Genomic DNA, 25,650 nt, shown 5'->3' on the forward strand with positions numbered 1-25,650 from the left:
GTAACACACTGCTAGACGGATAGCTGAAAACAGGCGAAGCCTTGGGAGGAAAACCATGGGGCAGGCGTCAGAAAGTTATTATTTGGCAACTCGTCCCTCTGATATCAACAAGTGTTTCCAAACACTCCATCCAATTAGAACATGGTTGCCCAACTTGCCTTGCAACAAAACTGAACAGATACCCCCGAGCAGACCTTGTCTCCACCAATAGTCCAAATAGTATAAAGAATGTCATAATGGGACAAATAGGAAGGGAACCACACCACCACTAAAGAGAGCATCAAGCCCTGCAGAACTCAATAGGGGCATAACGCAACATTTGTTCTTCCTCATGTCGAGAGAAAATTCTATAGCTTAAGCAGCACTGGTATTGGGTGGAGCAATTGTTATTGGGAAAAGCAAAAACCTAAGGAAAGGACTGAGTTGTCCTGAAACTAACTAAGGTAAAGGGCGACAGAATTTTAACTAAAAGATGAAGGTTAACACCAGAGTGATGTCTAGAGGGGAAGGTACAAACCCCCACATGAGTCTGTTTACAACTACCTTCACACACTATTTTCTTTAAAGTACTTAAATAAATAAAATAATATAAAATAATATAAAATATAAAATATCCAAGGAAGAGCGGTTGCGCCCTCACAGGGGTCCGAACCCCCGCCCCTTATAGAAGCTGATACCTATTGAGGTATCCAGGCTACTGACAATTCAGAAAACGCAAATGTGTTCCAGTCCTCGCTTAAAACATATTGTTTAGCAAAAGAGTACACTGAGCAAGTGCACCTCAACTGCTCACCCTAGCAGGGTGTGGCAACCAGCAGTACACAAGGGAGCACCTCGCAGTCGAATCCAGGCAAAGCCTGAAACCGAGCAGATTATGGCACACAAACAGTTAAGGAATCACCAAACGCCATATGCAGCACACAAACAAAGTTGCAGACTTTAAGCGAGGAATACACTGAGCAAGTGTACCTCAAACTGCTCACCCTAGCAGGGTGTGGAACCATCAGTATACGAGGGGTCACTTCGCAGAAAAACACAGGCAAAGCCTGCCACCGAGCAGGTGACAGCACCTTTCCACAGAAGATAATGACATCTGCCACCAGCAGCACCTATACAAAAAACTGCCAAGTTTAAGGGAGGAATACACTGAGCAAGTGTACCTCAAACTGCTCGCCCGAGCAGGGCGTGATAACCAGCAGTACACAAGGGTTAACATTGCATTAGAACTCAAGCAGAACTTGAAACCGAACAGGTTATGGCACCTACAGTGAAGGCAAATCACCTATGCCTTGCAGCGCTTAAATAAATAAATAAGTAAATAAATAAAACAGCAGATTGGCAGCGTATGAGGCTCTTCAGTAGGTGAACTAGTGTTAATATAAGCTGAAACTATCAATTTAAACACAAAATAAAAAGTAAATTTTAAATATATATATATATATATATATATATACATGTAAATACATATATACATAAACATCCATACGTGCGCACTGCCAATGGCGGGCAGCGAACCCAGGTCCCCCTGCATGGTAAACCTGCAACCTTCTTATTGAGCTATGTCGCTTGTGTGCTGAAATAGAAGCCTTCCTGAAACCATATATAAATACATATACATAAAGATAAACATAATAAATATAATAAAGCCCAAACAAGAAAACATGGAGGCGTTCAACTTAAAAAGAGAGAGGACACAGCTGCACGCTGTAGAAATGCTCACTAAAGAGCTTCACCAATTAAATGAGGGCCTAGCGAACTGCCTCCCAGCCAGGTCCCAAGAACAGGCCTAGCCTTTGTGCCCCTGACTTCATACGCGAGCAGCGTATAAATAGAAAAAACACACACGCGACGCGTGTGACGTGAATGAAAAAACAAGGAGCTGCCAGTCTTTACAACCGTGATGCACGTCGGTAAGAAGCTGAGCTTCTTTAATAGACCGCGCGCATCACCAACAAACCTGTAGGAAATACACGCTGGCTCCGGGGACTGGAGGCAGCCGCGTAATGAAAAACAAACTTCCCCTGAGGGAAAGCGAATTTCACGCGTAGTCGCCTGAGTTTTATGAGGCAGGCGAAGCGACACTAATTACAATGAACACGGCGAGAACGCCGCTCAGGGCAAGAAGAAAAAAAAAACACTGCACAAGCGGAACGTTCCCAGCGGAGCGCCACCACAATGTATCACTGTGAACTGGAGGTCAGCGTTCGAACATGAACACGGCAGTCAGCCAATTAACATGAAAATAAATTACACTTAGCGCAATAAATCACAGAACTCTTTCAATATAACATAAAATAACACTCTAAACTCCGTATATTCAACACTAAGGCAAGAACTAGGAGGAGTGACTTAGCTGTGGAGTCAGCAGCAAAGAAAGAGGAGTTGGGTTTAGAGTAATGGACTTATATAAGGAAGGGTCCCTGCTCATTGGTCTCCTGCAGGGCATGACCAGTCCTCCATGATGGATTGGGGAGTTTCCTTACATTGACATTGAACTCTATTTAGTTCTGTTCTTTACAACTTTTTTGTTTGTAAAAGTTTTTCTTTGCTGCTGTGGTTTCAGAGTAAAGATTGAAATGCATAATATGAGCCTCCTGTCTTGTCATAGAATTGAAAATCGTGATCTACCTCAGGGGTCTTGTATTCAAGATGGGTAAATACTGGCAGCAGGAAGGAAAAGGGGATGGGAATTTGGGAAAATCTGGTTCTGTATCTCAAGAAGGCGCCTTTACATATGTAAAATGTGCAACAAAAAACGATAGGTTGGGGACAAACATGATCTGTAACTTCATTACTCCACTGAGATCGGGCCCATTTCTTTTAGAACATCTACAGAATGTGTATATGGACACCAAAGCTACAAGTCTGCTGCTAGAAGTTGCAGTATGGCACTACCATCTGGATGACCACTCCCTGTCCCACAAATGGCCCTTGTGTAGGCTGAGGGAGAACTGCTTTCCATATCCAGAGACAGGAAAAGGCGAGTGATTTTCCTAATGACAAGAAGACTTCTGAGCCTATCACTGCCCCCTTGTCATTTGGGAATAACTTCGTGCTTAAAGAGGGCACCATAGTAGGCAAGATGCTCTAGCCGTCAGAAAGAACATCATTTAGTTAATCATAATGTAGTTCAAATCAGACTTTTCCTTGATTGTCTTACTAGCCACTGAATCAATAATTGATTGCTGGAATTCAAGATGAATATATTTCCCCAGACTTCAATGGACATGCTGACCTCTGGCCACATTCTATTACCTGACCCTTTCCATCAATTCATTTAGCAAATATTAAAAGACAGCCTAGAGCAACTGACTGGAAACACGATGTCCTTTAAAAAAAAAACGTAATAAGAAAAAGTAACTATGCACAGCTAGTGGTCGAAGTGGGCAGGAGCGGTGCACCTCTACTTTTTTTTTTTAATGAAGTTTAACTGTTTCTATACTTTTATTTTAAAAAGAAACCATTCAGGAATGGCTTTGTTTTAAAATAAAACTGTAGGAAGCAGTTGAAACGTGCACTTCAGTGCGCTGCACTGAACGATCCCTTAAACAGCAGGCGCATTTGTTTGGGGGTTCGTATTGTGTGTGCGAGGGGGTGTGGTTATGGGGTTTTGGGGGCACTGGGCAGGCCACCAGGGAAAATAGTTCCACTACTTCTTTTCATACCCTTCGACTACTGTGCAGAGCTGCAAAGGGCCCATGAATAACACCTTCAGTGCATGTAAGGCGTGGTTGGCTAAACAGCCACGACTGGAAAACGATCTCATGCAAGGCATGGGACCACTTGGCAGCTATGCATATTTGTTTTTAACTGCGTCTTGTGTAATCTGCTGAAACACCACCACGGGCAGTATTAATGCGTTTTGTCACGGTTTGATCGCATAGTGCTTTTGGGTGTTACTACTTGCACTTTACGACCCAGGCGCTAATGGGTTAACGGCACCGTAAAAGGCTGCGGCGCCGGTAACCTATTAGCGCCTAATTACTGGTTTTACCAGCCGTTAAAGTAGGGACCCGCAAAGGGACTTTGGTGCTAAGTACGGTGACGCAATTTGCGGCACCGTACATAGCACCTTCCCCATTCCCATTGAGCCCAATGGGGCAAAAATGGGAATGGGGAAGGGCCATGGAGGAAGGGGGAATTACCGCCCTGCCAACCTTGTAATGGGGTGGTAATTCCCCCTTTCTCCATGGCGGACTCCGGCATGCACCATGGTCCTCCGCCTGGGTCGTAATGAGGCCCTAAGTAACAACATTCAGCCGCGTTTTCGAATGTGCATGGAATTTAAAAGGACCCCACGTGAAGCGCAGCCCCTTTTACAGCAGGTATTGGATCTATTTGTTTCTAGATTCCACAGTCTCCAGGTGTTACTTCTGTATTTTTGCGAGCAATGCTATTCTCCCTGAAACCTTAGCATGCTCCACATACATCCAATCTTTTCTCAGTTACTGTTGTTCTAAAGAAATCAACACAACGGCCCTCATTACGACCCTAGCGGAAATCGAAAAACGATGGCGGAAATGCAATACCGCCATCGAATACCGCTCGGTGCGATTATGACCGTCACCGTAAAGTACGATGCCATCAGCGACACCGTAGTGAACGCCAACGCAAACTGCACCAAGTACGCGCACGCGCGCCATGCAAAACCGTAATTACCACCATGGCGCAACGGTACGCGAATGCTGACCCTAGCGGACATTCACTTAACGCCATCAAGCATGGCGGAAAGTACCATTCCGCCATGGTGAGAATTACGGCATCGTGAACCAACCGTAAATGGCCCTACTGAGTGCCTGTACACCACTCCCTGCCCACATTGCACAACACCTCGTAGGTGCAATGAAGTTACACAATGCAACCAGTGAAATGTACAAGTCACCCATGCATGCCAACGAACAAATGAATGTAGGGGCTCCAAGTGCCTTGTGAGTGGCCATCCATATTTGGCATGGCACCATTGCCGTACTGATGCAGCACAGGCACGTGAAGGTTCAAGTACAGCAATATGAACTGAAACATGAGACAAAACAACAACAGGCCCCCATCGCTTGACACCAGTGTAAGGCAACATTCAAAGCAGTATCCTGAGGGAGACTGCACCAGCCCTGTACCCTTGCCAGTAAACAAACCAACCATCAGCATAAGCATGTACCACACAAGTTGGCAGAGTGACTGAGCAGCCAGGCTCATCTCAAGAGGGGCCAATGGGAGCTGCAGGGCACAGATGGCACGAATACAGAAGCTATTCCAATGGACATGACCTCAGTCTCCCTCCAAGAAACGCACGCAAACACAGGCACCTGTGACCAGCCATTTACTGATAATCACATCATTCCACCAATCCACCTGGCTGACCGGCATCTGTTACACAAAAGCTAATCCCCCGCCCCTGAGCATGACATCATTAAAACAGTCATAATGGCAGGCCCCATCCCTGACCTTACTGGGCTTCGTAGGCAAACGCGGCCAGTACAGTACCACGCAACTATACTCAGAAGCCGGAACCCAATGCAGATCTCCTCACAATACACCGCTCCACAAATAGGAATATGCTACATTACTTGCAAAGAATAACGCTACACGGTTGAAATCAGAATCAAATTTTAATGCACATCAAAATCACCAAGCCCATACAGCTATTAGGTCATAAACGCCAAAATATTTTTCATTACTGTGGGCTGCATCCGCAATAAATGACCAGCTTCTTCTTGTGTGACGCCCTGTTCCTTCATGGTACACAGGGGCTACATTCACGTTCAAAAAGGCAACATGGAAGCGCCGAGAACCGCAGGGCCGTCCCATTAGGTAGGCACTAGTCCAGCTGAAAGGCTGATATGTAGCTCCTAGCCACTAGTACTGCGTAAGGGCATGTGGCCCATTGGCGATCGTCCCATAAGATCGTAATGGTGCTCCACTGATTAACTCGAAGCAGCAGGTGTCGGGAGTAAAAGCCATCTGCAGGAGTGGCATACAGATGGCAGCGGCAAAAGGGGAGGAGATACCTGTCACCCAAATGAAATGAAAAAGAATAGCATGGGCATCAGAACTTCATTTGTATTACTCACTTCAATGATCACACTAAATCCACAGCCATATGCATGCTAGCCCACTCAAAAGGATTATTTCCACCCAAAAATCACTTGCGAATCATAACTATATAAATCGAGGTGAAAACACTATTACAAACGAGTGTTTGTGTGCATGCGTCTGTTAAGACAGAATCCATTAGATGGGATTCGTAACGTGCATAGACACAAGTGTTTGAAGGCGCGTCGAGACAGGGAGGGTTCAACAAGGGCAGATAGACGATGGTCCCACTATGGCAGCTCTGCATCACATAGCGCAGGGGAAGGGGATAGATCCCGAAAAGCCATGTACATGGCAAACTCTCAATTAAATCATCTGTCCATGCATCCATACATCATTCCCTCATCCCGGTATGAAAACGCCTGATTATTTACTCACATCACATTTGAAACTTCCATTGAGTCTGTGCGTAATGCAGTCGGCAAAATCCACTGTGCTCCAGCCCGGAATTCTAGTGTTGTGAAGTAACATGTATTTGGGAACGTCCTGCCTTATCGTCCACTACGCTATTGCGCATCTCATACTATTCATATCAATCATTGCATTCTCGCCATGGCCCCTGTCCCAAGGACATTAAACAATAGAACGTTATATTTGCAGTCAGACCTGTGGGCGTCTCCTCGCCGCTAGCTGAAAACCGAAAGCGCTGTCCTTCGAATTCCTCATTTGCAACATCACGTCGATAAGGCATCTGTGACCGCTTGAAATCACAAATTCATCCATGTAGTGCGGCAGTGTGTGAAAATGGCAACTGGCTTCACTCACAAATGGGACGCCCCGCCCGTCGGTGAACCTCGGTACAGTGCTGCATGAGGGTCCACCGTTAATCGAGTACTACATTCCACTGACCCTTCACAAATTTGTTCGCGACTGCAAAGATAGTATGTGAAACAATGGGACCATAGCAGAATGAACATATAAACCAATATTTCACTGCCATCGGGATTAAATACATGATTGTAATAGCAAGATGCCATGCGTCACATTGCAGCGTTGTGTGCGGGACGTGCTCGCCCAAAGGGGATTGCAGCTGGCACAGGTGGAATGAATCACCACAGGTGGAGGCTATACAGCCTGAAAACACATAAATTGCACACCCAACCCCCTCCCACAACCACACCCACTCCAAAATGCTACCGGCAGGACTAGCGATGTTGGCCCTGGGGGACCCGATAGCACTGCAAGTACTACAACTTCAAGAAGAAGACGAACACCAACTACTACAACAACCGGCCGCACAGAGGAGACGCAGGAGGAGGAGGAGGGCAAGGCAGGGCCAGCAAGGCCCACCAGCACAGCCACTACCACCACGCAGGCAGCCCGCAATCCCACGCCTCCGAGCTCATCTGTTCAACCTCACTGCTGAGCAGATCCACACCCTCTACCGTTTGGACGGGGACACCATAACCGCCATTGTGAACATGACACACGCTGACCTTGTCAGCATGATAGATAGCCCAACCGCCATCCCACCCCTACTGAAGGTGGTGTCTGTACTCCACTTCCTGGCCACAGGCACCTACCAGCACACAGTCGGACAGTTGCATGGCATTTCACAGCCACTGTTGTCACGGACAGTATCGCAAGTGCTCGATGCCCTCCTGAAGCACGCAGACGACTACATCTCTTTACCACGCTCGGAGCAGGAGATTACAAACACAAAAGTTGGATTCCATGCACTGGCCGGCATACCGGGTTGCATTGGTGCCATCGACTGCACCCATGTGGAATTGGTTGTCCCACATGCCATGGAGGCCCAGTACCGCAACCGGAAACAATATCATTCTCTTAATGTACAGATGGTGTGTGACTCCAACAGGATCTTTACACATTGTTGTGCCCGATTTCCTGGATCAACCCATGATTCTATGGTCTTGAGGAACTCTACAATACCACGCTACATGGAGCGACACGCAGGGAACAGATCCTGGCTACTCGGTGAGTCTCATTTCATGCATGATAATGTGGGGTATGTGATGCGGCAATGACCTGGCAGGAAGGGGGGGGGGATGCGTACGTAGCAATGTCATTCCACAAACATCCTTTATTGTCCACATACAGGTGATGCCGGGTATCCACTGAAGAGATGGCTCCTTACACCACTCCGGAACCCACAGAACCAGCATGAGGAGGACTACAACCATGCCCACTCACTTACCCGTGTAGTCATTGAACAGGCATTCGGCCTACTGAAGGCTCGTTTCCGCTGCCTCAGCAGGTCTGGCGGGGCACTCCTGTACCGCCATGAGAAGGTTGCAAAGATGGTCATGGCATGTGTCATGCTACACAACATGTGCGTACGTAGAAATGTGCCCATGCCCCCTGACGCAGAACTGCAAGCACCTGAAGATGGTCATGATGAGGGTGGGGATGTGGCAGCACCTCAAGGAGTCCGCGAGGCACAGGAGGCCCGTGAAATTCGTCAGAATATCATAGATTCATGCTTCTAGCACTCACGCCTGGTGGCTGATACATGGACACGGGACTTGTGGCACTGTGTGTGTCTGGAACATGCACAATGTGGAATGTACGCCAATAAAGGCCTCGTACACAAAGATCAATGTCCACACATCTCATTGGGTGATTATGTAATGTTTATAGCATATGTGAAATTATATTACACACCCCATCGACCCGCCACCCAAGAAAGCCCAACACCCCCCCTCCACCCTCCTACCGCCCCCCGAACACCAGTGTCCAAAGATGCTCATTGTCAGTGGGCAGACGCTATTGCAAGCCCCCTCTCCGGGTATCAGGGGCACCCCTGCCTGTGGAGCGCAGGTTCCTCCCAGATCTATGTTGGGGGCTGCCCTGGACGGAACTTGCAACGGATGATGTCTCTGCCTGCTCACGTCCATGCATGTCCCTAAGGGTTTGTGAGAGCTCAGTGAGCACACGGCGCACAGCGGCAAGTTCACCACATACGTCTTTGGACGTCGCATGCAGTTCCCCCCTCAGGCTCTCGGTGCTTCTCTCCATTTGTGCCCTAAGTGTCTCAGTAGATGTTTCTATGACTGCCTTAGAACCCCCACATTCATCAGCATGCTCCTTGAGGAGCGTGGCCAGTTGCTGCTGTTGCACCATCACCTGGTCGAGGGACTGTTGCCTCTGCTGGGCCATGGCCATTTGCGGTGGTGTCACAGAGGGGCTGATCACCTCATGTTGCCTTGCCACAGGGCTTGTGGGGGATGGCCAGTCGTCGTCTTGTGGGTGCCCCTGCGTGGTATCCTCATGGTGTACGGGATGAAACAAACAGGGGGATTGAGACAGGTCATGGATGGGTCCTACATCGACAGCACCGTTTTCTGTGTCGGAGCATGCTGCCATTAATGCAGTGTCACCTATGGTGCTGCTGCCACCAGAAGCAGTGCCTTCTGTGGCATCCATTGGGGGGACCTGTGGTGCTGCTGTTGTGGGCATGCTGGCTGCTGGGGTGCCTGTTGAAGTCCCCTCCTGTGTGCTGCCACTTGATTTGTGCTGCTGCCGTGTCTTGATCTGTGCAGCTGAGGTGGAGGGTCTTTGGCCGTTGGTCTTGGCCCTCTTTGCAGGTGTGCTGGTAGGGGTGTCCTGGAGCTCGTCGTTTGAATCGGACCCTGTGGTGGAGTAAAGGAGGGCGAGCGTTATTTATGGGTCTGTGGAAATTGGAATGGCAATGTATCACATGCATTGGGGTGGTACCTGAGGGTGATTTGGGTCAGGGCCTTGGAGGTGGTTTCATTTTTGTGTGGATTGAGGATGCAGTTGTTTTGCAGCCTGCAGTTAGGGTGTGCATGCTGCACGTGTAGAGGGTGTTTTTAGGATTTTTAATTATTAATGTATTTAATGTGAGTTTTAAAGTGCGCTATCAGGCCAATGTATGTGGACGTTCTCCTGGACATGTGTTTCTGTTGCACTATGTGGACACATGGTACTTCACATGATTGGACATTGTGGATTTAGCATTGTTTTATTTGGCCCACCTACCTGATTCTTCGGATGTCTGCACTCCTTTCTCCATCCCTCCGACTCCCTCTATACTCTCCATTCCAATGGTGGAGGCACAGATTTCTTCCCAGGGGGTCAACTTGATGGGTGATTCCGATCCTCCCCCGGTAGCTGTGGCAATGTTACGGTTGGCTGATAGTATGCTCCGTACGCGTATCCGCAAGTCGTCCCATCGCTTTCTGCATTGCTGTGGGTTGCGGGGTGCGGTCCCCACCACACTTACCCGCTGTGCCACCAGGGCCCATATGGCCTTCTTGTTCGCAAGTGCCGTCCTGGTCATTTGCGTCGAGAAGACGACGGCAGCATTCTCCTGGAGGGTCTCTGTGAGCACGGTGAGTTCCTCATGGGAGAAGTGGACCTGCCGCTTGCGGTCGCACGCTTTTTTAGCAACTTTTCCCATTTTGATTGTTTTAACTAGGGTGGCTAACGGGTTGGGATGTGTCTCAGGGTCGGATTTTTAATGGTTGTGTTGGGATTCTGATTTTATAGGTGTACGGCGTGCTGTTTCCCGTTCCGGCCCCATGTTTTTACTTCCGTTTCCGTATATTTACGGTCACCGTATTTTGCGATTACCGCTCATTACGGTGACCGCTATGATGGGTGGCGTAATTGCACCTAGGGCGCCGTACGACGGCGGTGAGGGGCGTTTAGGGGACATTTCCGCCATCGCGGACTTTGCACTTCCGCCATGGCGTAATGCTCGTGCCCGATGGGTCGGAATTAGCCGCACTTTACTCCATCGTGCAATGGCGGAAACGCTATTTACGCTATGGCGGTCAGGTCAGTTACTTTCCGCCAGGGTCGTAATGAGGGCCAACATGTTTAAACTCTCCCATCATAGTAGAAGTCTTCTCTCCCTTAAAATAGTTTGGTGGTCCCTAAAATGGTATTTATTTATTTATTGTTTGCTTGTTAGGCGCTTATACAGCAGGGAGGGCACACAGGGATGCCAAATTAAACAATGAATACAATTAAATACATACAAAATATTAAACACAGTGGGGGAGGACGAACCTACTATGCCTAGTGAGTGTTCAGAACATACAAGTGCAGAAGGGAGGGAGACTGGGATAGGTTATGTGGTGCTCATGGGTGAGCAACAGGTGAAGTGCAATGTAGGGTAAGTGCAAGCCACCATGGAGGAGGGTGAGCCGAGGCAAGTGCTGAGGAAGACAGAAGCTGGGGGCAATTTGTCCAATTGTGGCCCGCTTTGCGAGCTACATGCAGGATAAACTCAGACCACACTTTCAAAGGCACAGCATAACCATGTGTGTTCACGCTTACCCTTTTCTTCTAAGGGTGCTCAGAGACACGTCCCTTACCATCCAATTAAGTCTACACTTGGCTGATGTGATTGTGGCTTAACTGCACTTTCCCAGCAGTATCTATAATGAATCTCGGATCCGCCAATTTCTCAATGGTTCCAGTTCACTTCAACTATTGGTGTATCCTGTTCCACATTTGGGAGCCTACACAATTTTGGATGATGAGAAAAGAGCTTACACTGGGGGTGCAAGTTAGCCAAAGATGAGACTGACTGATTGGTTGCATTCGTTGCCCCCTGCTTCATGCTTTGCCTATGAGACTCATTGCACGATGCCCAGTATTCCCTTGAAACCAAATCAATGTTTCCCCCCAAAGTGAAAGAGGAAGAATCCCTACGGTCACACTGCTCACAGATGAGGCGGACGAAGCAAGTAGTAGGAGACTTACGTCAGACTGTTGTAATCGTCCAGACACTCGGGCTTCACATTGTGAACTGCAAGAGAGAAAACAAGGGGTCAGAGGCAACACTTCACCCAATAGACACAAGCAACGAACAACCCTTGAACTTGACCAGAGATTAGAAGGGCTGCGTTGGATTGCATGCTTCATTGTACGCTGGCTTCCTCTATTCATCTTAAACCCATATTTCTGTTTCCATTTCATTTTATGACAAACCATATGAACATTCCATACAAATGTTCTAAAACAGACATAAAAGACAATTCACTACATAACGTTACATCAAACACATTTGAAAAACTGGTGCAAATGGTTGCTTGCTGCAGGCTGCCCCACGTTCCATGGAATTGCAAATCTCCTTGCGGAAACCAATGGAGTGGATTCAGCGGCAGAAGACCAATGACAGGTTCTCTCCTCGTGCTGGTCCCCAGAGCCCATTCTTTCTACTGCTAACAGGTCCCTTTCCCTTGGGCGAATCCCACAACCCCATCCTTCCTATAGTTGCCAATTCTTTTGGCCATGTGTTAATCCCCCCAAAAAACTACTTCATGCAAGGGAAATATTGATTTTGTCCCTGAGGAAATTCCCTGAATACACCCTGCATACAGAGGACAGATTCCCCATCCTCTAAGAATCCATAGAGCCATCGGGTAATAAGACAAGCATTGTTCCTAATACCTTGCAATTTGTCCGAACCCATTATTTCAACGGGTAAATGCGCGTTACCCATACTTCCTATGAGTGAGTCAATGCCCAGAATCTAACAGTGGAAATGAAGTGTTATGTCCCTGGGACAATGGACAGACTATGTACTTCTTAGAGGTGAAATGTAGTGTTTTGTCCTGGTGACAATGTCCATAATCCATCTGCCCCTATTCGTGAAACGCAGTATATCCATGAGCAAATCTCCAGATTCCTTACCCTACAAGTGACGATTTTCTATCCATAGGCAAACTCCCAGAGTCCATCAAATTTTGGGGTGACAACCCACGGGGATTGGTGAATCCCCTCAGCTCATGCTATCCACAGGTAAAAGCTTATCTCAAAAACCCATCCTTCCTCAGTGAAAGGCAGTCCTCAATGAATCAATCCTTCCTACAGGTCATATGACCTTCGTTGCTTCCTGGGAGCTTCACCATATTGTCAAGGTACACAGCTGTTTTACTTTGCAACAGAGACTGGAGAGTAATGTTGCTAAATTGTGCTGCTAAACTGCTCCACAGTCACAATCCTAAATGTACATCTGGTAATATTGCCCCACCCACCCCCAAATTGCAACTGTGAGTTTACTAGCCCTGGACTATTGGGACAGAATTGTTAAAATTATTTGATCTGGTAAAATAACCTGTAACATATACAGTCTCGAATTCAGATATTTTAAAAGTGAAGATTGGATAAGTTATATGAACTGTTTATTTTTAAGAATTGCATTAACTATGGAATGTTGAAAATAGTTGTCATTTATTTGTGAATATTAATTTTAGTTGATTTGATGAGTTTTGATGACATTGTATGAATTTGCTATTTAAATTCATTTTTTTTATCTAATTGGCAATTGCCTACGGTTTGTCTTTTCAGTAAACTATAACGCAATAAATAGATAAATACAATACACATAAGGACTTTTTAAAATTGCTGTGAGATGCAATCATGCTAATTTTGCAAACCCAGTGTTGCTTGATTGCTTCTTCTGTCACATGGGTTATTTTAGATTGCTCAATCCTGTAACAAATATGGAATTGGTTAATAAGGAATGAAACATTGCTTTGAAAACAGATTAAAAATTGAAGTGGGAATGTATACATCCAGAGGGCTCAAGTCCTATCTGTTTTTTTCTGAATTCTGGGGCTTGTAGTTTTGGCTGTTCCATATTAAATTTGTGACTACAAATCCCAGCAAGCCAAGAAATAAAAAAAGGTACTGAATGGTTTCTCAAGCATACCATGGGGAAATGCAAGAGCTCTGATAAACCTGGTAATAAGGCAAATCACAATTCTTTAAAATGTTGGTACTTGGAGTGCAAAGCACAGCAAAACGTTTTAAAAAAATATGTGGAATAGATTGACAGAGCGAACAATAAAACCAATCCTCAGCAAACATGATATTCAGGAAAGTTCACAGGCTAAACGAAATGCATCACAGTGCAATAAAACAAAAACACACATAAATGGAACAACTGAACTTGCAACTGTAAAGTGAACGAACCGGGCAAAGTGCATTATCGAGGTGGAGGCCATAATAAAGTACCAGGTGAAAGAGTCATACTAAATGTCCCATTCACTAAACATTGTTAGGGCGGAAATGGGACTTACTTCTGCAAAATGTTGTACATTTACATCAGCATAAGTTACAAGTGATTCCCAAAAAAGGTACGACTGTGGAGTAGGCATATGCTGTTCTTTCTTTCTGTGCCTGCAATGGGTTGAGGATCCGGCGTCGTAAGTGCCCAGACAATTAAGCATAAGGGGGCACTTTCTGTGACTCAGGTAGAACATGTACATTTGTATCCAAAATAAGTAAATCACACCTGATTTATCTATTGGTAATTTGCAAGGCAATATCCTGAGTATGCAGAATGCTAAGTGGCGCCCAAAGGGGAAGGAGAGGGATAAACAAAGACAAGGAGGTAGGGGGCACAAACACCTGGTCAGTCACAGTTCTTGGAGCAGTCAGACTCAGAGGCAAGGGAACTGGAGAAGAGACATTGAGAGCCAACTGAGCAAACATAATTGCACTGAGCAAACACAAGCGAAAGGAGCATAGCCAGGTTCATTGAGAGAACAGTTAAAGGTCCACTCCCCACTCTACCTGAGACTCAGTGTTTTGTTCCTCCCCTGTTTGCATGTAGATCACTTGCTGCCAATTGCCCACCCTCTCTTGTTAGCTCCCAGCTCCTTTTTTCTCTGCTTCCCTCACTTCGTCCTTCCCCCTATGATTGTAAAGTGTTTTGTTGCTCCACAAAGCTAGATAGGTCCGTGCTCAATAAATACCATAATAATAATAATAAGGTTCGGGGTGCTTGGGGGAACAGTTAAAGGTTCAGGGTGCTTAGGAGTGTGGGGGTGAAGGACACGACAAGGCCCTCTCAGGTTGAACACAAGCAAAGCCATGAGAGCACCAGAGTGGTCATGAGGGTGGCTGAAAGGGTGCAAGGGCAGGCCGGGTAGCCAGTTTGGGGCAGGCTGAGTAGCCAGCTTGGAGTCCTGTGCTAGTAATGTGCCAAAGTCAGAGTACCTAGGCCGGACAGGAGAGACGTGTATCCAGTCTACCCTTCCGGGGACTTTCAACATGGAGGGTTCCAACAGTTAGGTTCAGGTACCTGAGTAGGTGAGTCTTGGTCTTATTTTTCTTTGGTCATAACTTCCACTGAAATGGCATTTACAGTCATAGGCATACATTATGAATGTGGTAACTCACATCTGAAGCAGGATATGATATGATATGGCATTTATAACGCGTCTATACACAAGTGTTTTGAGGCGCGATGAGGCAAGGGAGGGGAACAGAGGAAGAACGGACAACGATCCTACTAGGACAGGTGTCATTCAGATCGCACAAGTGCGTGGAAAGGGGGGGAAGGGACAGTGCTGTACATGGGAAGATGATAACAATAAGTAAGTAACGGCCAGCAAGTGGCAAGTGCAGGGTAAGTGCGGACATCAGGTGTCAAGGGTTGGAAGGGGGACTGTAGGGATACAGAAACAGTCCCAAGTGCGGGGGTGCCAGTTGGGTAGTGCGGGTGTGCGATGCTGGCAGGGGAAGGACCTGGGTCAGAGGGTGTCCAGGTAGCCAATGCAGTTCAGGTTACTCCCGGTTGTCAGCAGAGGAGAGGAGGAAAAAAAGCAGAAGCAAAGAGAAAGGTTTTGAGGTGTTTCCAGAACCGGAGATGGTTCTCCTCAAGTTTGAGGGAGGCAGGGAGGCTGTTCCAGAGGGAGGCACCAGCCGAAGAAAGAGATCTACCACCAACTTGTTGCTTAGAGAAGCGACTGACCCTGAGGGAGTTGGAGGTGGATGAGCGAAGAGCTCGAGAGGGAAGATATTTAGGAAGAGAGAGATCAAGGTATTGAGGCCCCAGAAGGCCTTGTGAACGATGCAGAGGGTTTTGAACTTAATCCTCGCAGCCACTGGGAGCCAGTGCAGAGATTTCAGTCCTGGAGAGATACGATCCCTGGGCTTGAGGCGAAGGACAAGTCTCGCAGTCCTGTTCTGGATAAGTTGCAGAGGGCGGAGAGTAGAAGCGGGCTGATTTAGAAAGAGGCTGTTACAATAGTGCAACCTAGAGAGGACCAGAGCTCTGGAGACAGTGAGCTTCTGGGGGAAGGTGAGGAAAGGTAGAATGCCTCTGAGGAGGTGCAGCTGGTAGTGTGACTTCTTAGAGACGTCTGAGATGTGAGGAGAGAAGGAGAGTGTATAATCAAAGAGGACCCCAAGGTTTTTAGCCTTGCAGGTGGGAGCCGGAAGAGGGCCAAGAGAGGCCGGCCAGAGAGTTACAAGAAAGGAGGGAGCGGGTGTGCCTATGAGGAGAATCTCAGTCTTACTGGCATTAAGGCAGAGGTCATTGGCGGCACACCACTCCTGGATAGCAGACAGACAGTCGGAGATGAGAGAGGGAGAGGAGGAGGCACAGGGTAGCCTGAAAATGAGCTGGGTGTCATCTGCATAGCACTGAAAGTTGGGGCAGAGAGCGGCGATGCAGTGTGCAAGGAGTGCAAGGTATTGGTTGAACAACCAGGGAGAGTGGTTAGGATAGCAGAGAGGAAGGACCCCAGTTGGACCTGGGAGGGTCTGTCAGTGAGGAAGGAGGGCAGCCATGCCAGAGCCTGACCAGTTATACCCAGGTTATCACGGAGCCGGTTGAGCAGGATGGCACGGCTGACAGTGTCAAAGGCATAGGAGAGATCAAGCAACATGAGGACGCACAGGGTGTTAGAGTCAAGGTTGGAGAGCAGGTCTTCACGGATGTTCAGGAGAGCAGGTTCCGTGCTTCTGGCAGCTCTGAAGCCAGACTGATGGTTATTGAGACAGCCAACAGATTCAGTGTGAAGAATAAGCTGGGAGATGGCCAGCTTTTCCAGGAGCTTGCCCAGGAAGGGAGTGATGGATATTGGGCGATAGTTAGCTGGGCAGGAGGGGTCGACGGAGGGTTTTTTAAGAAGAGGGTGCACAAGGGAGTGCTTCAGGGGGGATGGGAAGACTCCAGTGGAGAAGGAGTGATTGCAGAAATAAGCCAGGGCAGGAGCCAGGGAGTCAATGTGGTCCTTGATGTTTTTGGAGGAACAGGGGTGAACCTGTTTCGACATGACTTTCATAGATCAGACTTGTGTAGAAACCTCGTCAGTGGAGAACAGGGGAAAGGCAGAGAAGGAGGGAGGAGGAGTGGCTGCAGAAGGGCTAGAGGAAGAGCAGGGAGGGGGGATAGGAGGAAAGTGAGGACAGGATGTCCTGAGTTTTAGAGATGAAGTGAGAAGCCAGTGCCGTGCAAAGGGCCTGGGAAGGGACAGGCAAGGTAGAGACTGCGGCAGGATTAGCCAGTTCCTTGCAGATTTTAAAGAGTTCAGCCGAGTTGTTGGATGCCGCAGAGACGCGGGCTTGGATATGCGCTCTCTTCTTGGATAGAACAGAGAGCCGGTATTGCCTTTGGAGCAGGCGGCAGGCCAGTTTGTCAGAGGATGTACATGAAGCACGCCATTTCCTCTCGGCCACCCTACACTTTCGTTTTAGGGTGACGAGGTCTGAGTCATACCAGGAGTTGCACTTGGTTTGGGCTTCTGGCAGATTCTCATGACAGGGGCAAGGATATCAAGAGTATCAGATATAGCAGAGTGGAGCATGGAGAGGGCAGTTTCAGGGTGAGAGTCAGCCAAAGGGGGAGGGAGGGGAGCGAAAGTGGTGGCAAAAGCCTCAACTGACACGCGCTTCATGGGTCGGATGACCGAGAAGGTGGGTGGCAGTGATGGAGGTGGCTTGGCCTGAGGGGTAGGGAGGGAGAGGTGGGAAGAGAGGAGACAGTGATCACTCCAGGAGAGAGGAGTGGAGAGAGGAAGAGAGAGGGGAAGGTCTGAGGAGATCAGAACATCCAGAGTGTGCCCTGCAGAATGAGTTGGGCCAGAGGGGAGAATAGTGAGTGAGAGAGAGTCGCAGAGGTCGCGGAAGAGTACAGAGGAAGGACAGGGGGCATCCAGGTGGATGTTGAAGTCCCCAAGAAGGAGGAGTTGAGTGGCTGAGGCCAAGAGTGACGAGGAGAGGTCCGCCAACTCAGAGAGGAAGGAGGAGATCTGACCAGGTGGCCGATAGATAGTAGGCACAGTAAGGGAATGGCTAGGGGAGAGAGAGAGCCTGCAGGCGAGGCATTCAAAAGAGGAGTAGGCCTACGTAGGAGTGACAGAGGCAGGAATCCACTCAGGGAAGATCAAGGCTACACCCCCTCCGGAGCGGTTGGCCCTGGGCGCAGAGAGGATCTTGTAGCCATCAGGTAGGAGCGTATCAAAGCTTGTGACAGAGCCGGCCGTGAACCATGTCTTGGTGAGACCGAGGACATCGAGGTCAAGATCTTCAAGAAGGCAGCAGATATCGGAGGAGTGTTTGACAGCAGAGCGAGAGTTAAGAGTGGCGATATGGAGAAGGTTGCCATCCCTGAAAGACTTCCGGGGAGGGGTACAAATCAGAAGTACGCCCTTCTGAGGTGTAGAGGGAGCGAGAGAGGGGGCTGAGAGGGAAGGAGAAGGCAAGTTAGCCGAGGAGGAGGCAGAGGGAGGAGGCATGGTTTTCACAGAAAGGGGAGAGGGGACAGCAGGAGAAGAAAGGAAGTTGATGAGGCATGGGAAGCGTCTATCAAAGAGATGAAGGTTGGCCTGAGGGCCTTAGACTAGGACGGTCCCATTAGAGTAAACATTAATGATGACCTTAGAGGAATGGAAGGAGGCCTGGAGGGCATCCCACCGGGTGCCACCATCAATGGGAGAGGAAGAGAAAGGAGAGAGCACAGAGACCATATGAAGGGTCCATAGGTCTAGCTTAGGAGCAAAGAAGAGGATGTTGGTGAAAGTTTCCTTGGATGAGGCACTGGTGTAGGTATCAGCGATAGGGAGGCCTGGGTTGGAGACCAGGATGTCCTTTTTAAACTTCTTCCTACCTGATTTGGTGAGGAGAGCAGGATAGTCAATAGAGTAGCAGTTAGAAAAGATAGGAGGGATAGAGAGCACCATAGAGTGGGTGGGAGAGGGTAGAGGGGGGAACAGAGGGGGGGGGAACTAGACAGGACAGCTAGAGCAGGAAGACAGGACAGCGAGAGGCAGGCAATTTGGGCAACGTGACAGAGGACACTAAGGATTAAGAGATCGCAAGAGAACATTTAACACACGGTGGAAAACCAACCTAAGTTTGAGAATCCTAAATAGTGGGGAAAGTCCCAGATTTCACAATGCAATTTTTGATGTTAAGACAGTCACAATTTAAACACACGGTGGAAAACCCACCTAAGTTTGAGAATCCTAAATAGTGGGGAAAGTCCCAGATTTCACAATGCAGTTTTTGATGTTAAGACAGTCACAATTTAAACACATGGTGGAAAACCCACCTAAGTTTGAGAATCCTAAATAGTGGGGAAAGTCACAGATTTAACATTGCAATTTCTGATGTTAAGACAGTCAGATTTCAATGCACAATGGGAGACAACTTGCAGGTGGAAGGGAGGGTAGGCAGGGGAATCAGGAAGGGAGTGGACTGGCAGCTGGCGTCGCCTGCGGACACCTGCAGACACTAACAAGGAGCCGCCCTTTGCCTAGGGGCCTTAGCCGTGGGGCTGCCGGGCAGGAGGCCCTGGAAGTAGGAAGGGAGAGCCAATCAGGGGAGGGGGATGGGCGGGCAGGCACACAGGGAGGCAGGAAGAAACCAACACAGGGATACAATACATGGGAGCAATGAGCAGGGGGGCACCAGAAAATAGTTATGCGACACAAATAACGGCCCAGGAGGGTCTTACCAGCAGACTCTGGGCAGCAGCAGCACCCGCTCCCGCCACAAATGAAATGGCGAGCGTGGTCACAGGGGAAAACACAAAGCCACACAAGGAAGTACAATCAGCCAATCAGGGAGGGGGTAGGCGGGCAGGCACGCAGGGAGACGGGAGGAAACCAACACTGGGATACAATACAAGGGATCAATGAGCAGGTGGGGCAGGGGGCACCAGAAAATAGTTATGCAGCACAAATAACGGCCCAGGAGGGTGTTACCAGCAGAGTCTGGGCAGCAGCAGCATCCGCTCACGCCACGATGAATTGCTATTCCCCTAAGCCCCCTGTAGTGATGTGACTGAAGAAAGTGGTGCCAAAGAACACAGGCTATACTAAGACCCTTCTTGGCTCAACAACCGAATTATGTTTCTCTACTAGTGGAGCAAGGGCCTAAGAGTCATCTGCTGATAGTAATCTGTCCCTTTGTACGCGAGAAACAAACGTTATAGTTGAAGAGCCGTTGGGGAGCATGGCTACATGGCCACGGTGTAAGCTGTGATTCCTGTGTGCTCCTGCAGATCCGGTTATTATCCTGGAAAAAGAGGCATTGAAACATGTTGCCAAATATCAAAGAATACCGATAGACATAGGAAGATACCAGGTATGCAACGGTTGAAAGCCCGGCAAAATCTGCAGCATGGAGACTAATGTGTGAGCTGACAAGTCTTAAAGAGCCCAGGTCGTTCAAGAAACCAAGATGGTGTCGCATGAACAAAGGGACGAGTAGCAGCGCAACCGTACGGCCGATTGCAGTGTCAGCTGGAAATCTATAAATTGATATTCACAAGCAGACGGAAGATTCAGGAAACGGAATAAATGTGAGGAAATAAGTCGGCGGCTGAAAGCAGGACAGCTTGTAGAGAGGTAGTCTGCAGCAGCAGAGGAAAAGCCAGATATTCACTGGGCGGTGCCGTGGCTATGTCGAATGCCTGCATGGTCTTCTTGGGAAGAATAAATGCTAATATGGGGAATTAACGCACTAGTAGTGTGCCATGGAGTAATCGGATGCCCGGAAGGTCCTGCACGTGAGGCGAAATGATGGGAAGTAATCATGAATAATACTGTCCCTTCTGATCAGCTGATGTGCGGAGCAATCAGACGGCTGAGGTGCAGAGCCGGGAATGTGGTCGAGATCGCCCCATATCGTACACAAAGAGTGGCAACATTGTAGCCGGCAGACTAGTACAGAGAGATAGCCTGAGTACCCGGGAATGCGAAATTGACATGGACGAAGGAGCGTCATACGTGTAAAACGAGGGTATGAAACATAGGACAACACAGGCACTCTGTATTCTTTAATAAGCGCCCAAGGGGAAGGCACTGCAGATTCTCAGGAAAGCATGTACATGAGGAGGTAGGCGCAGCAAGCCCAGAGACTGAAAACGGGTGGAATTACAGAACGTAAAAGTGATTCACTGCCCTAACGTACGGGCGTGGAACCTGAAGCGGGGATCTGGTAGGCAGAGTGCCCAGTCCGGAGACAAGTCAGCATCGAGGGATACCTGGAGAACAACAGCAGCCTCAGACCAATACAAGACACTGGAGTGGCAGCAGATTAGCCACAGAAAATTCACGGCAGAGCTATAACCACCGGCAAGCTGTGAGGACGCTGCCAGTGTTGTCACCTTCAACACTTTGACACAAAATACATACGCTAGTAGATGTTCTGCGACACAAAGGGAACAATACCCATACAGCCCCATGCGGGGGCAGGAATCTACTGCTCCTACTAGAACATGGGTACACCACAGATATCAAGAAGGAAGAAGGGAGATCCAGGTCACAACAGAAGCACCACGCACAAGGGCTTAGACGTAAATCCTCCTGGCAGCAGCCTAACGCAGAGTGTGACAGAATCAGCAACAGATGGAAGGAATGTTGTGACAGCCTAGTTTTCATGGTAAACGCAGGTCATTACAGAACGGTGCCAGGTGACGGAGTACAGACCAGCGCACTGTTAAAACTGAGTGGAGGAGTGAACCAACCACTGTACCCAGAAATACTCGCTGGCACGGCACATTTAAAAAAGTCGGAAGTGCGAGGGGGTACGACATGACACTATAGCGACCCATCACTGGTAATAAGAAGAGAGTGACACGGAGAGGGAGAAGCAACAAAAGTGCAGAAGGCAGCACCCGGAACAGTGATAATAGTGACAAGACCACAGCTCCTTTGGCAAACATTTCCCCAACGAAGCGCAGAGATACCAACAGACTACACTGAGTGCACTGGCGCTGACAGGAAGGGTGGTGTACTTGATCCACCACAATGACATAAAAAATGAATAAGAATAAAGGGAAACAGTCGTTGATGGACGCATTCGCCAAATCAACTCAGCAGATAGATGGCGGGAAAACAACAATGCGAGACGCACATGAAGCGGAACCACCAGAAAGAATGGACCAACAAATACTTGCGGCGATAGCAGAACTGAAGTCGACACTGGAATTTAAAATTGATGCTATGCGTATAGATTTTAACCTCTTGAGACAGGACGTTAGAGTGCTGACAGAACGAACCGGATTATTGGAGAAAGAAGTGAAGGCAAAGACAATCTGTTGTAAAGAAAACTCTCAGGAGGTCTCTACACTGCAGCAACAAGTACGGAATCTGGAAAACAGAGCAGAAGAAGCGGAAGGCCGGGCACGAAGAAATAATGTTCCGATAATTGGGCTTCCAGAAGGTGAAGAGGGTCAGAACCCTACAAACTATATGGAAGACATGCTTCTGCAGGAAATAGGAGCCGCATCACTCACCCACGGATTTACTGCTGAAAGAGCACACAGAGCCCTAACAACAAGACCACAGCCGGGCGCTCTGCCTCGGCCAGTAATAGCCAAGATATTGAACTATAAGGATAGGGAGAGAATCCTGGAACGCTTCTGAAAAGGCGGAATGATCAACTGGGTGTCTGCATCCATCACAGCATTTCCGGATTATACCTTTTTGGTGCAAAAACAGAGAATGAGCTATGGAGCTGTTGAAAGAAGGTACGCGCAGCTAATATCAAATACATGCTTCTGTGTCTGGCAAAGTTGAAAGTTTTACATAAAGATCGTGCTGTTTTCTTTGAGATCCCAGAGGATGTGAGCAGATGGATATATTTGCAAAACATGCCGACGGAGACGGAAAATCAGACAGGAGAAGGAAGTGATAAGTGAAGCTGCAAGATGTGATTAATCTACTTTATTGGGACATTTGACCATGGCATATTATGCCGGTAGTGACACGGAAGCTTAAAATATATACGTCCTTAGTGTCACTAAATGCAGGTAGCACAAGAGTTGCCTAGTTTAGGCAACACCGGGAATCACACTATTTCCCAACTTTAGGGAGTGTAGTTGGGATACTAGTAGTTGGTATCCTCCTGCTGCACCACGAGTACCAGGGAGACCGGGAAAGGGGCGAGATGCGGGGAAGCCTGAGATGCAGTATTGAAGCTGGGCAAATGTTGGGAACGGTTGGGGTGGGGGGTGGACGGTAGTTGGGTAGTTACAGGGAAGTTGGCCTACAGAGACGCACAGAGAGACTGGAATGGTCATGTCAAGATAGTGTTGTGTGGAGTAGAGACAGGAACAGATGGGGGAACTTAAAATAATAACCTGGAATGTGAGGGGCCTGAACATCAATATCAAAAGGAATTTCCGTAGGCAGAAAATTGATATAGCACTTTTGCAAGAAACCCATTTAACTAAGGGGAAACAAAAAAATGATAGCAAGGAAATAGAGAGAAGTGAGACTGGGCTCAACATATTCGTCCTATGCTAGGGGGGGTCCTAATTTGGGTAGCACCAACGGTCCCATTCCAGATCCTTCAGACCCATCAAGATACAGAAGGCAGTATGATAATCATGAGGGGACTGGTCGAAAGTAGAGAAATATGTGCTATCAGTATGTATGCCCCGAATCAAGACACCACAGCTTACTTCAGACCTCTATATCCTAAAGTTAGCCCATACACAGATGGAGCAGTAATATGGGTGGGGGGGGATTTTAATTGCACTTTGGACTGGACGTTGGATAGATCGGATAACAAATTTGTTCACCCCACCCCTCCGGCAAAAGCCTTGCACACGCTGATACGTACATTTAAGCTAATTGATATTTGGAGATCCATGCAACCACAAGACCGCGTGTACTCACACTATACCGCCCCGCAGAATTTATACACGCGGTTGGATTATGTGTTTGTAGGAGGAGAAATAGTGGACGAGTTGACACAAGCAGAATACAAAGCTAGAACCCTGTCAGATCATGCCCCACTAATGGTCACGTGGCAGGTGCTTCCCCCTCGGGCCAAGATTCCGACATGGAGACTTAGAGTAGAGCCACTGAAAGATACAGGATTTCGAGAACACCTCAGGAGTGAGGTGAAGGAATACTTTGAGAACAACGAGAGCAGTGTAGACTCGGCTGGTACACTGTGGGAAGCCTTTAAGGTAGTGATTATGGGGGCGACCATGGCTAAATCAAAAGGTATGCAAGATGTTATAATGCAGAATTTACAGAATACAGAGAAAAAATTGGAACCATAATGAGAAGAGGAAATAGATCCCTAGAAAAAGCTGAGATGATATCAAGCTTACAGCAGGAGTGTTGGGAACACTGGGACAGATTAGGCAAACTAAGTTACAAGAAATACGTTGAGAGACAACACGCCGAAGGAGACAAACCGGGCAGATTGTTGGCATGGTTGTACAAAAGTGAGACCACGCGTCAGACAATTAGAGCAGTGAAAGGCAAAGACAGGAAATTACGAGAGACTCAAGAAGGGGTAAATAAATGTTTTTACGACTATTACAGACACCTCTGTAGTGCACCCGCAAGTGATGAGGAGGTGAATATACAAGACGCGTTGACAGAGATCAACCTACCCAGATTAAGTAAAGAAGAGAGCGATAGCCTGGAAACACCGATCACGTTAGAAGAACTAGAAGATGTGATAAACGACCTACCAACCAGCAAAGCCCCAGGGGCGGATGGGCTCCCCGGCAAATTCTATAAAGAATACAAGGCTGAGATACTCCCACCATTATTAGCCATGTTGAACGAAGCACTAGAAACAGATAAACTGCCAGGGTCCCTACGGGAATCAATAATTGTTCCACTTCTCAAACCAAATAAGCCAGACAAGGAGTGCAGATCATACAGGCCCCTATCGCTATTGAACCAGGACAGAAAGATTCTCGCAGCATTCATGGCCAGAAGACTTAGACCAGTCATCGGGACACTCGTACACCCAGATCAAAGAGGATATGTCACAAATAGAAATATCACTAATAATTTAGGGAGATTACATCATACAATAGATTGCACCCGGAGGGATACACATGAAGTTGCTGTGGGGTCACTAGATGCAGTGAAAGCATTTGACTTGGTCAGATGGCCGTGGCTGCTGCTGGTCCTAGAGGAATTTGGTATCGGGCCGATGTATATTAAGTGGGTGAGGCTGCTATACAATGAGCCAATAGCAAGGGTCAAAACGCGATCTCTGGTATCTGAACAATGGCAGTTAAGGGCATGAGACAGTCTGCCCATGGTCGCCGATGCTCTTCATTTTAGCACTAGAACCACTGGCGGTTTAATTACGGCAGTAATATGGAGAAGTGGGGATAAATACGACAGGGGCGAGGAACCTGATATCGCTATATGCAGATGATATGCTTTTATACCTAAAATACCAAGAAGAGAATTTACAGTATGTCCTGGATGTGATGGAACGATACACGGCACTGTCGGGCATAACCATAAACCCCCATAAGTCAAGTCTGTTCCCCCTAGGAGAGTATGCGGGAAAGTCTGTACACAAGCTGCCGGTGCTACCGCTTAAATGGGAGGT

General features: G+C 48.0%; 1 protein-coding gene across 1 annotated transcript in view; it reads right to left on the reverse strand.

Moving 5' to 3' along the window:
• Positions 1-25,650, reverse strand: part of NIPSNAP1 (nipsnap homolog 1) — a 339,746-nt gene that overhangs the window by 163,042 nt on the left and 151,054 nt on the right. Inside the window, exon 3 of the mRNA XM_069619275.1 lies at positions 11,788-11,833. Within this exon, the coding sequence (XP_069475376.1) occupies positions 11,788-11,833 (46 nt within the window). The remainder of the gene's footprint in view (positions 1-11,787; positions 11,834-25,650) is intronic.

This window comes from Ambystoma mexicanum, chromosome 10 (assembly GCF_040938575.1).
Source record: "Ambystoma mexicanum isolate Mex_15411 chromosome 10, UKY_AmexF1_1, whole genome shotgun sequence".
In the NCBI taxonomy this organism is placed as follows: Eukaryota; Metazoa; Chordata; class Amphibia; order Caudata; family Ambystomatidae; genus Ambystoma; species Ambystoma mexicanum.